This window comes from Phyllobates terribilis, unplaced genomic scaffold (genome assembly GCF_046119375.1).
Source record: "Phyllobates terribilis strain yellow unplaced genomic scaffold, ASM4611937v1 Scaffold_13__5_contigs__length_258822181, whole genome shotgun sequence".
Classification (NCBI taxonomy): Eukaryota; Metazoa; Chordata; class Amphibia; order Anura; family Dendrobatidae; genus Phyllobates; species Phyllobates terribilis.
Genome location: NW_027362773.1, coordinates 244009889 through 244027524, shown reverse-complemented (window position 1 = coordinate 244027524; position 17636 = coordinate 244009889). Strand labels below are relative to the sequence as shown.

Here is a 17636-nt window from a genome sequence, read left to right as displayed (position 1 = left end):
AGTAAATCTATTCAGGTTAATATTTCTGAGCCTTTCATGGGAGAAAATACACCTAATGTATACGACGGGAGACTTGACTGTGGTGAAAAAGGGTTACAATTCATTTTTTTTCTATGCTCCGTGTCATGGCACAAGTAACCCATCACATTCTAGGTCCAGAAATCACTGCAAGGAGTCATTTGTTCATTTCCTGGCTACTCGCAATTGTGAATTTCATGTATTTACACACTATTTTTTTGCAGTAACTTGGATACTGTAGTTCATATATGGTTGAATAGTGTCAGACATTGAGGGGGTTAAAACTGTGTTGATCGATGGGGAACAGACTGCTGGGGACACTTTCATCCTTGTTGCAAAATGGAGCAGGAGGTCGGATGTCCGTCCCTTTTCCATACAATGTAATATACAGCGTGGTCTGCACACTCCCATCCTGTTTAAATCGAATTAATAATGTTCTTTGTCTCATAGCGACATTGATCTTGTGGTTTTTGGGAAATGGGAGAATTTACCTCTCTGGACGCTTGAAGAGGCATTAAGAAAACACAAGGTGGCCGATGAAAACTCTGTCAAAGTATTAGACAAGGCAACCGTGAGTTCATTTGCTTATTAAGGATTTACTACCCCTGTGTGACATGTATGGTCAGAAAATTGTGTGATATGTAAATCATGAATTTTAGACATAATATATTATACATTGGATGGGGAAAGTCCTGAATTATTGTACTTTTCACACTTGTTCCTGCGATGCACAAGTCGCTGACATTTTGTTTTCTACAGCTCATTCTGCTTCATTGTGTAGATTGGGGAAATATCTGCAAAACCTTCTCTTTAGTAGGTTTGTTAATTAGTGTTTTTCAAGGATTTTTATTTTACCTAGTAGTTTTTTCCCTCCACAATCTTGGATATCATAGTAGATTGACTTTTCTTCTGCAAATTCATTGCAGCATGGTGCACATGCTTTATGGCAGCTGCACAGTGTCTCCAACATGGCCAGGAAGGTTTCATTTTTGTATGTATATATTTTTTTTTTCCTTTTTCTAACATCTAGGCATTTTCCCAGGATGTGTCTTAGTAGGATTAGCACTTTTTTTAATTGCTGTCTTTTGTCATCTTATTCTGTGTTTTTTTTTTTTTTTTTTTGTTTGTTTTTTAGGTACCGATCATTAAACTAACAGATTCATATACTGAAGTCAAAGTTGACATAAGTTTTAATGTACAGAATGGGGTGAAAGCCGCCCAGCTCATCAGGGATTTTATCAAGGTAAGAGACATTAGTATTTAGCTGCAATGCATCGGGCGATCCTCCCTATAGGACGCCCCACGTCTTGGATTATATACACGTTATATGTTGCTCACAGAAGATCTAAATAAATGGAGAGACTTGGATATGTATGACCACCTCTCCATGCACGCTTTGCCTGGATGCAGTGACCTCTGTTCTGGACATGGGGAATGACCTTTTAACCCTTTCCCTCTCCATAATTTACTATGGCAAGTTGCAACATGATGCTTTAATGGAGCGGAGCCTGTGCCATTGGCAGGGGGTGTTGGTTGAAGCATTACAGCTCACACGCTGCTGCAAAAGCCAGGGCCGGTGCTAGCACCAATCCCATACATAAAATTCCTTGCATGCTGTGGTTGGTAGCATCTGCAGCACCTTGATGGGGGAGGGCTCTGTGTGCCTCATCAACCTCCTAGGACACAATTGCAGGTGCCATGCTTGCCATATCTGGAAGGCTGAGGCCCTGCAAGCATTATACTTGGTATTTCTCCATCCATAAGAACACAAGCTGTAAAATCGGCATGTTTAAAGTCACATTACCTTTTGAAAAATGTGATATAAAGTGTTTGAAAAGTCTCATGTAGCCAAAAGTGCAACAATAAAGTAGTGTATCCCGCAAAAAAACCCCAAGTCTTCCACGCATCATCGACTTTAGTTGTGGCCCGATATAACACTATGATTGCAGTTTTCATTTTGTAAGATCAATTCCATCTAAATGCTCACGAATGCCCTGAGCGGTGTTAACTTCTGACATGGGGTAACTTCTGTGGGGTTTCTACTAAAATGTTATTTCAGAGGCTCCACATATATGGTGTTGCTTTAATAGGGAAAAATTGCATAGAAAATTTTAGGGTACTTTTTTGTTTTACTACCTCCGGAGGGGAAAAATAGAGATATATTTATTTTTTTTTTTTCCAAGAGAATATAATTTCTCATTTTAATGGTACCTTGATGCTTCTGCAAACTGAAATGCTGCCAAAAATACTAAGAATTGTAGACCCAAAAATCCACAAGGTGCTCCTTTTTTTCTAAGGCCCATTTTCCAGTCAAGTAGCGCACTAGGGCCATTTTTAGGATATTTATAACCACTGCAAAATTCAGGTAATATGATGTTGTGGTTTGGCCTGCTGTTACAGAAAAAAATAGGTTAGAATTGAATATCCGCTAAAAACGTCATGAATACTTTAAGGGGCACACTTTTTAAAATGGGGTGATATGGGGGGTTACTAATGTATAGGCTCCTCAAAGCCACTTGAGACCTGTATCATGTGAAGGAACGTTGTGCGCTGCAGCCGATCAATGACTCCTGGTAGGGCTGCAGCACAAACAATATCCTGAGAGCCTTGGAGACCACACACGGAGCAGCGGTACCAGTCTCTGAGGCAAGTCACTGGAGGCATTGAAGAAGGGGTTACCCAGTGAACTACCCTAAATATCTGAAACCATATGGAGGATTTAATAAAAAAAATAAACTAATTAAAATAGAAGCAATTATTTTCTTTAAATTTCCAGGATGTGGGCTTTTAAAGAGTTTATTAAAACATCCCCTCTTAACACATTGACCTAACTTTACTATTATGAACTACAATGAGTCGCACAAAACAAAAGACCCTCAGAATGACCTCAATACAAGTACGCGTTCAAAATTGCCGCATAAAGTGATACATGCCAGACTTCAAAAATATGCCTTCTCCCTGACGTTGCGAATAGGGGGCATCAATGGGTTAAGTATCCCATGATGGAATATTTAGAAAATGAAACATGATTGCTCCATATAGAAAAGTAGGCAGGGATTAATAATATGGTTTGTAAATGGGGAAGAAGGGGATATGTGCAATATGAATTTAGCCCTGATTATATGGACTTACAGGACCTTGTAAACAGCTTGTATAATTCATAACATTATTTCTATCTCTTGTTGCAGAAATACCCAGTTCTTCCATACCTAGTGCTGGTTTTAAAGCAGTTCTTGCTGCAGAGAGACCTGAATGAAGTGTTTACAGGCGGGATAGGCTCCTACAGTCTCTTTTTAATGGCCGTCAGTTTTCTGCAGGTGAGCTGCTGTCCTTCATTGCCTGCGTTGTAAGTCTTGGGTTGTCGCATAGAGATGGCCGGTAAAGTAAACATTTGTTTGCTAAATATTGTAACAAAAAAAGTATGCATCAGTGGCCTTAAATTCTCCGGCTTAATCCCTTCTGCATGGCCTATTCCTCATTTGGTTCATAGTCTGTTTTTCCCCCTTATATTTGCAGTTGCACCCACGAGAAGATGCCTGCAGGCCAGATGCCAACTATGGCGTTTTGCTGATAGAGTTTTTTGAACTTTACGGAAGGCATTTTAACTATTTAAAAACTGGAATCCGAATTAAAGACGGTGGTTCATATGTTGCCAAGGATGAGGTACAAAAAAGCATGTTAGATGGATACAGACCATCCATGCTGTATATTGAAGATCCTTTGCAGCCCGGTAAGTAAGGAACAGCGTCTGTTTCATACATGCATGAGTTTTGTGACTGTGCCAAAAGTAACTGTCTTTTTTTCCCCACTTTTTTCCAAGGCAATGATGTGGGAAGGAGCTCGTATGGCGCCATGCAGGTGAAGCAAGCCTTTGATTATGCATATGTTGTCTTAAGCCATGCAGTGTCACCTATAGCAAAGTACTATCCCAACAATGAAAGGGAAAGGTAAGCTTAGTGTGCGACTGATGGGAAGAGTGGGGCACATAGCAATTGGCATAGAATGATGATCTATTGTCCAGTACAAAAAAAAGTTTTGTTTTTATTACTAAAAGTGATATTCCCATCTTGGACATTTATGGCACAAATGACACAGGTCCCTCCTATCTCTAAAACCTGACCATGGGTACGATAAGGGGGCTGCTGTGGGTGCGACAAGGGGGCCATGCGTACATGACTCTCCATTCACTTTTGTAGGAGTTCTGGAAATAGTTCAGATTGCCATCCTGAGATGGAAATACCCCTATTAACTTCTGCTGGGTTTCATAACCAATTCCCACACGTTGAGAGATATTTGGTGCTGACACATGAGACAGGGGAGGCTCAGAAATCCTCATTCTTGGAAAATAGGCATGTGTTGCTCATTGTGCAAGGCTGATGGCAGGAAAGTAAGTGGTGGAAAGAGGCGTAGATGACTTCTGTCACTGTCCAGCAGGGTTGTAGTTTTCTTTTCACACACTTCCAATTTTGTCTCAATTAAAAGTCTAACAGGTTGTACATGGTTTATAGCCGACACTAAATTGGAGTCAGCGTGTGTGGCTCAGCCCCTTTAATGGGAATAGTTTAGATATTGGTTGAGACTCCAGCTTATACATGTAATTCTTGGCCAGACTATGTTCAGGGTTTGCTTTTTATTGACTTTTTGTGTACACACTTGGAATACACTAAACATTTTCCACTGGCCATCACTCACCTGATGGAGACCAAGTGTGTCCTTTTATGCCCACCTAAAACTTTTTGCAGCAGCTGCTTTTTATACAGGGAAGTGCAGTGTGCTATACTTCCATTCTCAGTTAATAAAGAAACATAACTCCCATGGTAATGTTTTTTGTCTATGAAGATGACCGTCTGAGATTTGGAGATGAACATCTGAAGGTAAGTTGACATATGGGGAACAAATCTGTTAGAAACCATTTACACTTTACAATATTCTAAGAGAGTATTGGTGAATCCAAGAGAAGTACCAAATGCTATTTAATGATGACCATTCCAAAGTTTGGGTTGATGGACTGTTCTCATCTTGGAGATCCTATGGACTGGAAGCAAGATGGCTGACATCACAGAACCTGGGAAGCACCAGCTGCTCTATTGAAACCCAAACAATGCAGATCATTGTTCATCTGACGGAAACGATCAGTAAGATCAACTCTCCAAAACCGCATATATGGCTATGCTGGTCTTTAAAGGTTAAATCCATGGACTGCTCTATATTTGTTATTTGTTGCTGTATTCCAGATAATCCTTTTGATTCTTATGCAAATGAGGTGTTAAAGGAGTATTCTCAAGTTGTCTCAGTGCAATCTCCTTACCTCCTGGTGTCTGGCAGGACAGGCGCTCCTCCAGTGATAGCTCTAGTGAACAGCAGCTGTAAAGGCCCCGTCACACATAACGAGATCGCTAGCGAGATCGTTAGTGCGTCACAGTTTTGGGATCGCTGGAGAGTCGTTTCGTGATCGCTGGGGAGCTGTCAAACATGCAGAACTTCCCATCGATTTCGGCCGCCCCAGCGATCTAACTAACGATCTTGGCGGTCGTTGGGACGCTTTCACACAACAGCTATTTCAACAATCCACACCTTGATAGGGACTGTACTGTGTCACAAAGGCGTGCATAAAATTACGCAAAATCAGGACTCAGTCGAATGAACGGATATCAACAGCCCGGAGAATTTTGCTAGGATCTGCAATCCAGCACGAGGTCAGAAACAAAGGATGGAATCGCTATTCTGTTGCCTCCTTTATGCACGGCGGAAAATGAGAACGCTGTAGCGACCACAAATCGGGGACGAGGGGCGCGGAAAAGTCCAATTTATGCACGCCTACGTGTCTCAGTTCTGAATCGCTAACGAGGTCGTTGATAAGGTGTCAAATACAGCGATGCACACTGCCCAGCGGGAGCGCAATGACCCAGGAATGGTCCAGGAAGCTTTGTAACGATCAGCGATCTCACAACAGGGGCCTGATCGTTGCTACCTGTCAGCCATAACGAGATCGCTAGCGAGATCGCTATTGCGTCACAAAAACCGTGACGTATCAACGATCTCGCTAGCGATCTCGTTATGTGTGACGGGGCCTTTAGGCTCAGCATAAGTTCTGCTGTAACACATCCAGCTACCAGTTGTTTGTTCTGGAGTCTGTTAAGGCCCCGTCACACTTAGCGACGCTGCAACGATCCCAACAACGATACGACCTCTTAGGGATCGTTGCTGCGTCGCTATCTGATCGCTGGTGAGCTGTCAAACAGGCAGGCTCACCAACCATCAGGGGAGCAGCGACATCGTGGAAAGAATCTTTCCACGATGTCCTGCTCCTGGTTACGAGCCTGCTGAAGCAGGAGCAGGCTGGTAACTATGGTAAACATCGGGTTACTAGGGGCACACGCGCACCTAGTAACCCGTTGTTTATCATGGTTACCACTCTGCTACAGTGAGTGGGAGGTTACCGCTCACTTTAGCAGGCTCGTAACCATGATAAACAACGGGTTATTAGGTGCGCTTGTGCCCCTAGTAACCCGATGTTTACCATAGTTACCAGCCTGATCGCTGGTCACACACAGCGATGTGTGCTGACCAGCGGGAGAGCAACGACCAAAAAATGGTCCAGGACTCTTTGCAGCGATCAGCGACCTCACAGCAGGGGCCTGATCGTTGCAAAGTGTCACACATGGCGACATCGCTGGTGAGGTCGCTGTTGCGTCACCAAAACCGTGACACAGCAGCGATCTCGCTATGTGAGACGGGGGCTTTACCCTGGTGTTTACACCTACAGATGATAAAGCATTTCACCTGCTGAGAAAGTGTCAGGGTTGGTGATTTTTACAAGATTTATAACCTGCTGCTTGTCAGAAGATAATAGGGGAAGTAGGTGAGCAACTAACTTCTGTATAGAAATCAATGGGCAGGAGAGAGCTGAGTGGTGATGTTAAGAGTTAACTCTTCTCCTGGAATGTAGCTACTGCGCACTCTTGGACAATGAGAATATCCCTTTTAAGTTCTCTGGGCATGACAAAGCACTAAAGCCTCTACCTTCTTTGGTTTCGCTGCCCAGCACCAGCCTCTTTAGCTTGATTGATGGCTCACTGTCTGCATGATGCCAGGCGAGGAAAAGAGGCTGGTGCTTGGCAGGAAAACAACCCTGGAAGGCAGTGGCCTGGGGAGTGCTCTGTCACGCCCAGTGCACTTTAACACTTAATTTGCATATGAATGAAAATTCTGTTGGGAATGCAGCAATAGAAGTAATAAAGGGGTTAATGGCTTTAGCTTTCATAGACATGCATGCCTGTAAATGCGGTTACAGATCAAGGCCACGAAGTTTCTTCTCCGTTTCTGGTTCCGAAGCAGAGCAGTTCCTTTGTACCTGAAGGCTGGGCTCTTTCTCATGTGTTTGTATGTAATAGTTGTACCTTTTTAACATTGCTAAAATATCCATTTTATTTTTTCCTAAATTGGGCTTTTTATGTTTCTTCGTGGTTTGCCAGAAAAATAAAATGGTGCTACATGCATTGATGCTCATCAAGTCTGACACAATCTGCACTGATGTAAGCAAAGCCTTATCATACATTTAAGCTAGCCAACAATTGTCAGTCTGAAAAACCTGTGATGGCAATCGCCCAATGAACAAGAAAAATGCTTGTACTTCAGGTGACTGGAATTAGGTGTGTAAAATCTATATTGGCAGCACGTCACCCATCTAAACAGGGGTTTTGCTGCCGATGACCTAATGCTGTATATAGGGGACAGAGCGATCTGTTCCCATTAGTAATTCATCGTCCTCTGTAAACGAGTGCCGATTGGCAGTGCTGACACTTTCTTTGAAGGGAAGCTGTCACCAGATCCTTGCTATGTAATCTGAGAGAAGCATAATGTAAGGGCTGAGAGCTTGATTACAGCAATGTGTCAATTGTAAGCGTGTGCAGTTCTTTTGATGCAATCCCTGTTTTCTCTGCTCAAATGCTGAGCTGTGTATAACCCTGCCCACACCACTGATTGGTTGCTTTCTGCCTACACACAGTGTACACAGCTGACAATCAGTAGTGGGGTGGGGGGGGGGGGGGTTACAAAGAGGGCTACCCGGCAGCAGGTTTGCTAGTCTTCTACTGATCTCCTGCTGATATAACTGATTTTATTGAAACGCCACCAAGCAGCCCAGTAAGTGACACATTGCTGGAATCAAGGTCTCAGCGCTTACATCATGCTGCTCTCAGATTGCATAGCAAAGACCTGCTGAAAGACTTCCTTTTAGCTGTAAGGTATCTTTGAGCAGGCAGTTTTGACAAACTAGTATAAGCTGTACAGGGTTGTGCTGATTTCATGTTTAGTCTGTTTATGCTTATTTTATGTTCCAGGCCGTTCACAAGGCAAACGGTTAAATACACTATAGGAATATTCCTCAAATTATGGCATAAACTACTCCAAATTGTAAGAGACCCCAGTAGATTATTGAGCCCAGGTATGGGGGGGCACTACCCCCCTATGGGACAATTAACCTTTACACTCAAATGAAAACCCACCCTGCGCCTGTTTTTCAGCATTCTGGGACGGATTATTCGAGTGACTGAAGAAGTAGTTGCTTACAGAGAATGGATATCCACTAAATGGGGGCAGCAGAACAGACCTGAACCGCTATACAATGGTAAAGTGGACATTTTAGAAGTCATTTTTGTGATGTTTATTTTTTTTAATCCTCTTGTTATGAAATTAAAGTTAAAGGAACTTTATATGAGTGTTTAATGCATGTTTTGCCTATGAAAAGTATGAAGTGTGGAGGAGGCAATCCAGTTAAAGCATGAAAACTTAAGAAAAAAAAATTCTTGTAAATCTATTCTGCATTTTTGACAGATTTATTTTTATTAATACATTATCATTTATTTTTAGGGAACGATGTGACGTTGATCGTGGATGTTCACCATTTGGATCAGTGTAATAATAATGTGTCTGGACAAAATGCCACCTTGGGACAAGCAAAGAATAAATCCTCCGACGCGCTTGGCAAACACTCGTCCAATTCTTCTGGTCCTCTGTCTTCCTCCTCTTCCACCCTCTCCAGTTCCAGCGATGTGGTGAGTTCAGGACACTTATAATTGTCTAAAGTTGACCCATTGGGTAATAGCGGTTATAATGTTACAAAATTAGATCTGTCATGGCCAGCGCTTTTGTTTCTGTCATTGAGCCCGTTGTTACAGCAATTAAATCTAAATGGAATGATTACCCTATAAGCTGCCATACACCAGACAGGGCTGTCACCAGCAATGACTTCACACTCCACCATAAACGGCCGAGCGCGGAGTAAGCTCTCGCCAGATAACGCTGACAGCGGCTTATGTCCCATCTGGGCAGGTTTCAACCCAACTCGCCTAACCTTTCACTTTCTTCCATGCCAAGGAAGTGTCAAGAGGCTGCTACACACTTAAGTTATCTGAAGCAGCCCTGTCCGGTGTGACTTGACATGGGTGGCCAGCTTTAGTATAATTTTAAAGAAGACTTTTGCTTGAAAAAAAACGTGGCATCAGAAAATGGTCTATTCCTTGGAAGACCTGTCACCAGATCAAAAGTGGACAGTTTTTGCTCTTATTTTATTTCCACTTCTCCCCTAAATAATCACTTGGGGTTTTTTTTTCTTAAATCGGTCATATGGTTTTGGAGATGTGGGCCTTTTTTTTGTATAGTGCAAATTATGATCTTTACCTAGGGAGCATGGCCATGCAAAGCAGTCTAAAGACATGCCCCCTCAGTTTTGTGAGCACCACCTTAGTAAAGATCCAGAAAATTAGCAATAAAAAAGGCCCATATCTCTACACCCATATGCAGGATAAGAAGAAAAAACTGTGGGAGAGGGAATAAAATACAGGCAAAAAGGATCCACTTTTCACTTGGTGATAGGTCCCCCTTTTAAATCAGGTTTTTATCTTTGTTGTTTTCCGGTCTAAGGCCACGGCCCCATTATCAGTATTTGGTCAGTATTCAGACAGTATTTTTTTCTCAGGAGCGGGTGATAAATGCAGAATTGGTGACTTGTTTCTATTATACCTTTTCTCTGATTGTTCCTCACCTGGTTTTGGCTCCCACTCCTGAGAAAAAATACTGACCAAATACTGATAGTGGGGCCGTGGCCTAAGTAGGAAAGTCTGCCAAAATAGTGACAGTGAGCGATGCATACACGAGTCCCCTGAGTTCCCCATGTGGATGAGCGGTCTTCTGATGACTAGTCTCATCTGAATACTCTTCTATTGAATCTCGATGGGATGGGTCAGTACGTGACCGCATCTATTCAAATCACATACATGCGATCGTATGAACGCCCACCCGCACAGGGAATACAATTGGATTGTGGCAGTGGGTGCATTGTTGACTCCAGTCTCGCATAATGTGGCTGCAGACTTACTTATTAGACTGGAATGCCACTTTAAATGTATTTTTAAAAGTTTTTAATTTTTAATAATTCATATTACGAACTGTATTAAAAAAATAACATTCTTGTGATTTTTCTTTCACACGCCTCTGGGGCTATTCTAGATTGTTGTTCTTTATTATAGCGCCATTAATTCCATGGCGTTGTACATGTGAAAAGGGGTATACATAAAAAATGGGTACAATAATCTTTGATCAATAAAAGTCGCCAACTGGTACAGGAGGAGACAGGACCCTGCCCGCGAGGGCTCACAGTCTAGAAGGGATGGGTGAGGATACAGTAGGTGAGGGTAGAGCTGGTCTTGCAGCGGTATGGTGGAGCGAGGGTTACTGTAGGCTTGTCGACAGAGGTGGGTCTTCAGGCTCTTTTTGAAGGTTTCCATGGTCGGTGAGAGTCTGATATGTTGGGGTAGAGCGTTCCAGAGTAGGGGGGATGCACGGGAGAAATCTTGTATGCGATTATGGGAAGAGGAGATAAGATGGGAGTAGAGAAGGAGATCTTGTGAGGATCGGAGGTTGCGTGTAAGTAACTATCGGGATACTAGGTCACAGATATATGGAGGAGACAGGTTGTGGATGGCTTTGTATGCCGTGGTTAGGGTTTTGAACTGGAGTCTCTGGGTAATGGGGAACCAGTGAAGGGATTGTCAGAGAAGAAGAGAGGCCGAGGAATAACGGGGGGACAGGTGGATTAGTCTGGCAGCAGAGTTTAAGATAGATTGGAAGGGAGGCTACAGAGCAGGAGGTTACAGTAGTCGAGGCAGGAGATGATGAGGGCATGGACTAATGTTTCTGCAGATTCTTGATAAAGGAATGTGCGGATCTGGGAGATATTTTTGAGTTGGAGTCGGCAGGAAGTGGAAAGAGCTTGGATATGAGGTTTAAAGGAGAGGTTAGAGTCCAGGGTTACCCCGAGGCAGCGAGCTTGCGGGACTGGGGAGAGAGGGCAGCCATTGACTTTGATGGATAAGTCAGGTGGGGGGATGAATGAGATGGTGACAAGATGATGAATTCTGTTTTATCCATGTTAAGTTTTAGAAATCTAGCAGAGAAGAAAGATGAAATAGCGGACAGACATTGTGGGATTCTGGTTAGTAAGGAGGAGATATCAGGTCCGGAGAGAGAGATCTTTGTGTCGTCAGCATAGAGGTGATGCTGAAAGCCATGGGACTATGAGCTGTCCCAAGTTGAAGGTGTAGATGGAGAAGACCAGGGGTCCTAGAACTGAACCTTGGGGGACACCGACAGATTGGAGGCGAGATGAGGAGGTGGTGTGAGAGTGGGAGACACTGAATGTCCGGTCTGTTAGGTATGAGGAGATCCAGGATAGGGCCAAGTCTGTGATGCCAAGAGATGAGTCTGTAGTAAGAGGGAATGGTCCATTGTGTCGATAGCAGATGACAGGTCCAGGAGGAGGACGACAATAGTGTCACTTGGATTTGGCGGTTAGTAGGTCTGGTGACTTTATTCAGGGCGGTCTCTAGTGGAGTGGTGCGGTTGGAAGCCAGATTGTAACCGGTCAAAGAGGAAGCAGGAGGAGAGATGGGAGGACAGATCGAGATGGACGTGCTGTTCCAGTATTTTAGAGGCATAGGGGAGAAGTTATTTGGGGTGATGGCTAAACAGAGAGGATGGGTGTGATCGAGGCATGTTTGATGACACCAGTTGGTAGTGACAGGTTAGGTTTTGGATGAGGGACGGGATTCCTATTTCCTATTCTTCTAAGGCTACGTTCCCATGATGAGCTTATGGTGAGTTTTTGATATTGCAGATTTTCTGCACCCATTAAGTAAATTTTGTTACTTGCTTTTTTAAAAAAAAATATGCAGTGTAAAAAACTCAACAAAAACTCCTCTTGGGAATGTAGCCCAAGAAATCCACAAGTATATTAGTAACAATAGACTGACCCAGTCCCTATTCCATTGAATAGAAGTATCTTGCAGCCTTGTATATTGCTGTTACTGGTCATTGTAATCCTGCCTGTGATGATAACGAGACTTCTGAAAAGTTTTCTATAAAGAACAGAAAGTGAGTCTAAACTAGTCCCAGTGGCCAGTGTGAAAATTGTAATGTTTTGTTTTTACTACAGTTTGTCATTTTATTTTTCATGTCAGAATTAAAAGGAAAAACCTGATGTGAGCAATAAGTAAAATTCTGATGGCACATTTCTTATAAGTACTTGGTTCAGATCATTTTATTAGATCCTGCTGTAGCACGGGATCCCTCTCACTGACATGATGCGATGCAAGTATTTTGTTTCTGTGGCTTTTGTGCTGAGATCCACTCTCTAGCCGGTGGTGTCCACTCTCCCTGCATGATACATCACGTGTCTCCCGTAGAAGAAAGTCATTAAACGTCTGTGCATTCAGGACTCAGACGGAACGCCATTCAAGACGTCAAAGCAGCCAAGTTGTCGGCAGGCAAGTGATAGTCGGACGGGTCCTCAGGAATCCTGCACCAGCTCATCGCAACCCAGCAGCAAGCCACAAGCAAGCCAGAGCGTCAGCTCCTCAAACAGCAACAAGGCCCAGGTACCAGCAGAACTTTTTATTTTAATTGTACCCCCTGGTATTCTTTCCTTTGTAACATCCACCTAATTGATCCGGTGCTTGTGGCCACACGTGGTGTGCAGCTCCGTTCTTCTACCACCAGATCTTCTCCCACAGAGGTGTTGGAGTGATTCTTGCTATTGTACATGCCTGCCATTGAGAGTGATTGCATTGGTTGTGACTTCTTCCCACCAGCACTGAACACATCAGGTGGATGTCCTGAAAAGGAACCAAATCACTATTCAATCCAAGTTATACATTTTGTTGCAAACACCCCCTGCTGTGTTTTTATCTTTTATACATGTCTTTACTGCGTCCACCCCAGAACCTGCTGCGTCTTCTCTGGTTGTGAGAGAAACATGGCCAGCACCATTGCCTCGCTGTTATCACTTTCACGGCTTCTTCCCCAACAAGAAAAGATTTTGCAGGTCCAAGCCTGATTAAGACCTCAAGTCGGGGTTGAAACCTTTCACCATTGAAACAACCTGATTTTATCCAAGCAAGCGCTCATACAGTGGGGAAAATAAGTATTTGATACACTGCCGATTTTGCAAGTTTTCCCACCTACAAAGAATAGAGAGGTCTGTAATTTTTTATGGTAGGTACACGTCACCTATGAGAGACAGAATCTAAAAATAAAAACAGAAAATCACATTGTATGATTTTTCCATAATTTGCATTTCATTGCATGAAATAAGTATTTGACACAATAGAAAAACAGAGCTTAATATTTGGTGCAGAAACCTTTCTTTGCAATTACAGAGGTCAGACGTTTCCTGTAGTTCTTGACCATGTTTCCACACTCTGCAACAGGGATTTTGGCCCACTCCTCCATACAGATCTTCTCCAGATCTTTCAGGTTTTGGGGCTGTCGCTGGGCAACATTGAGATTTGGCTCCCTCCAAAGATTTTGGCTATGTGCCCACGATGCAGAAATAAAGCGGAAAATTTCCGCTTCATTTCTGCATGTCCTTGCCAGTAAAAACACGTGTGGAATTAAACACGCGTTTTGTACATGCGGAATTGCCATGCGTTTTTCTAATGCATTGAGTAGCCAATTCCGCATGCCTAAACGCACAAATAATGGACATGCTGCGGATTTTTGCGCACAAAATCCGCTGCGAAAAATTCCGCAGCATGGGCACAGAACATGCGGATTGTCATTGGGTACCATGGGGCACGTATTACCAAGAATTTCCTCAGGAGACATTCTGCAGCAAAAACGCTTGAAAAATGCATAGTGGACACGCAGCCTTTCTATTGGGTTCAGGTCTGGAGACTGACTAGGCCACTGCAGGACCTTGAAATGCTTCTTATGGAGCCACTCCTTAGTTGCCGTGGCTGTCTGTTTCGGGTCATTGTCATGCTAGGAGACCCAGCTACGACCCATCTTCAATGCTCTTACTGAGGGAAGGAGGTGGTTGGCCAAAATCTTGCGATACATGACCCCATCCATCCTACCTTCAATATGGTGCTGTTGTCCTGTCCCCTTTTCAGAAAAGTACCCCCAAACTGATTCTCCCACCATGCTTCACGGGTGGGACGGTGTTCTTGGGGCTGTACTCATCCTTCCTACACAAACACGGCGAGTGGAGTTGATGCCTAAAAGCTTTATTTTTGTCTCATCTGACCACATGACCTTCTCCCATGACTCCTCTGGATCATCCAGATGGTCATTAGTGAACTTCAAATGGGCCTGGACATGTGCTGACGTACCCTGCAGGTTTTTGATCCATGACAGTGTAGTGTGTAGTAGTCTGTGCTTCCAGCTCTCTTCAGGTCATTGACCAGGTCCTCCCATGTCGTTTTGGGCTGATTCATGTCCTTTCTCAGAATTATCTGTAGCCCACGAGTTGAGATCTTGCATGGAGCCCCTGACCTAGGAAGATGGTCAACTTGTATTTTTTCCATTTTCTAATAAGTGTGCCAACAGTTGTTGCCTTCTCACCAAGCTACTTGCCTATTGTCCTGTAGCCCATCACAGCCTTGTGCAGGTCTACAATTTTGTCCCTAATGTCCTTAGATAGCTGTTTGGTCTTGGCCATGGTGGAGAGGTTGGAGTGTGATTGACTATGTGGCAGCAGTTGTCTCTTATACAGGTAATGAGTGTAGAGTAGGAGGGCTTCTGAAAGAAAAACAAACGGATCTGTGAGATCCAGAATTCTTGCTGGTTGGTAGGTGATCAAATACTTATTTCATGCAATAAAATGCAAATTAATTATGTAAAAATCATACAATGTGATTTTCTGTTTTTTATCTTTAGATTCTGTCTCTCACAGGTGAAGTGTCCCTACGATAAAAATTACAGGCCCCTCCATTTTTAGAAAGTGGGAAAACTTGCAAAATTGGCAGTGTATCAAATACTTATTTCCCTACTGTAGTGCCTAGTCCAGTAAAAAATCCATCCTGTAGCTTATGGAACAAAGGCTTGACAGAACCATGTGTATCCAATTTTTTGGGGTTGTTTAAAAAAAAAAAAAAATTCAGTAAATCTTAGGATAAGAGCAATTTTGATCATTCTCTTTTTGCTTATGATATCTGTACCACATTGGGAAGCAGTGCTATGTTGTGCGATTCTAGAAGCAGTCAGCACGCATTGGTGGATCTGAGACCAAATCAAGACTGAGCATGTGCCAAACTCCACACATTTAGCAAGGTGGACGCCATACAGTATATTTAATGGAAGCAGCAGGGGGTGCTTTTGTGCGGTCATACAATGTACAAATTGTGGTATCGTGGCCAAAAAAATAATTTTTGATTTATCTAAAAATTAGTTTTTTTGGCCACAATACCGCATTTTTATTTGTAGATTGTATGACACCACATAAAGCGGAGGACTAACAGTTCAACATCCAAAGTAAAGTCTGCCTCGCACATGTAAAGTTCTACATTGTATAACTGATGCGTCTCAGACAGGTTAATGTTGGCCTCGTACTATTGCCCGTGTTTGAGTACTTGCTTGGTAACTCCCTTTTACTCCACGATTCCTTTCAGCACGGCACAACCAGACTGTTTCGCTCAGTGTCCTCCAGCAAAGGTTTCCAGAGCCAACCCAATTCGAGCCAGGGCACATCGGTGCCGAGCCGGCATCTACAGAGCAACAAAGCACAGTACCAGCAGTACCAGAGCAAAAAGCGCAAGCACAAGAGGGAAACGGACCTGTGTAGATAGCGGTCAGAGCGGAGCTTGTGTAACCTTCCTCGTTGTGCCGCTACGTGGCTTCATGACTGTACTGGAAGCTTACAAACTTTTGAGTCGGTTTCTTTTTACCTATTTTTTTTTTTTTTTCCTCCAGATGACCACGGAAATGGATCATGAACAGTTGAAACAAAAAAAAACAAAAGAACGAAAACAAAAAAAAAATTTAAAAACCTAAAAATCTATATATAAAATGGCTGCTCATTTGATAAAACGTAGGGAGCTAAAACGATTATTTGCACTTCTTTATCGGCACCGGTGTGCTGGTTTATAGGACTTAAAGAATAGGAATAAAAGAACAATACAAAATGTACATTTCAGAAAGGGGTGCAATTTGCAGAAACCCCCTTGTTGTTTGGGAACTTTATTTCTGCATGAGGATTTTTTTTTTTATCATTTTGGATAATCTACCATTTTATTGTGCATACCACACTATATAAAATTGCACTTTTGTAATGGTGCAAATGCTTTTTTACAGAAATCTTTACAAAAAAAACAAAAAATTTTGACTAGTTTATCGGAAGATGTCCATCTGCATTGAGATTAAGTTGGTCACCCAGAAGCGATCATTTCTACTCACTGTTGCCCATTGTCATTTATTTATTTATTTTTATATATTATATATTTAAATAATGGCAAATTGATAGAAGGCGGGCGGGCGGCCTGACCGTGGAAAGAATGTAACACGTTTTTTTTAATGTCGTTTTGACAGTCATAAATGCTTTTGTCATTCATTTTTTTTTCTCTCCGTCTGTGTTACTATGGAGCGAATGAGGAACAATACCATGAAGAGTGTACGGACGTGGGCTGTGCTGCAGGTAGCAACGACACATTGCTGATGCATACCTTTCAACATTTCAGTGCTGAATTATGGGACATTTAACCCCCATCCATGCGTGTCCCCCAAGCACAGCCTTCAGAAATAAAGATCCATATGCACCACCTCTTTTGCAGTCTGATTCGCTGGGCAGTCCTGTGATAAAGGGCTTTGTTGGCAGGTATGCAGTGGTTTTGTAGGGGAAATGAAACGCGTTCTATTATGTCCTGGTATGCTAAATGAGGAAAAAAAATCCCATTTACTGTTGGTTTTATAAGGCTTTGTTCTCACTTCTGTTGTGGTTTTTGCTTAATACTTAATTTCTGGACAAGTCAGATATGCAGGTTTTCTTTAAAAGTCAACAGAGCCTTGTATATTCTCTCTAAAATTGACATATGCTGCTGACTTGTATAATGTATGGCCAGCTTTTGGCAATGTCAAGTATTAGGCCTCATTCACACAGTGTTTTGTGTGCCAGAGAAAAACTGTAATTGATATATTGACACCTGGTCTGTGACTTTGAGACCCAAAACACTGAATCAAATCACTGCTGTGTGAATGAGGCCCACCAACCCCCCTCAATCAACTGATGGATGGTGACACAACGCCATACAAAGTATAGTGGCCATGCAGTGGTACTGCAAGCTTGT

General features: G+C 42.8%; 1 protein-coding gene across 2 annotated transcripts in view; it reads left to right on the top strand.

Annotated features, from left to right (window-relative positions):
- Positions 1 to 17111, top strand: part of TENT4B (terminal nucleotidyltransferase 4B) — a 36952-nt gene extending 19841 nt beyond the window's left edge. The window contains exons 4-12 of one of the 2 annotated variants that reach the window (XM_073659369.1): positions 469 to 589; positions 1154 to 1261; positions 3207 to 3335; positions 3535 to 3748; positions 3839 to 3965; positions 8544 to 8647; positions 8890 to 9074; positions 12792 to 12953; positions 15966 to 17111. In XM_073659369.1, the coding sequence (XP_073515470.1) occupies positions 469 to 589; positions 1154 to 1261; positions 3207 to 3335; positions 3535 to 3748; positions 3839 to 3965; positions 8544 to 8647; positions 8890 to 9074; positions 12792 to 12953; positions 15966 to 16142 (1327 nt within the window). In that variant the 3' untranslated portion in view covers positions 16143 to 17111. Of the gene's footprint in view, positions 1 to 468; positions 590 to 1153; positions 1262 to 3206; positions 3336 to 3534; positions 3749 to 3838; positions 3966 to 8543; positions 8648 to 8889; positions 9075 to 12761; positions 12954 to 15965 lie in introns of both variants that reach the window. The other variant, XM_073659368.1, reaches the window with a different exon arrangement.
- The last annotated feature ends 525 nt before the right edge of the window (positions 17112 to 17636 follow it).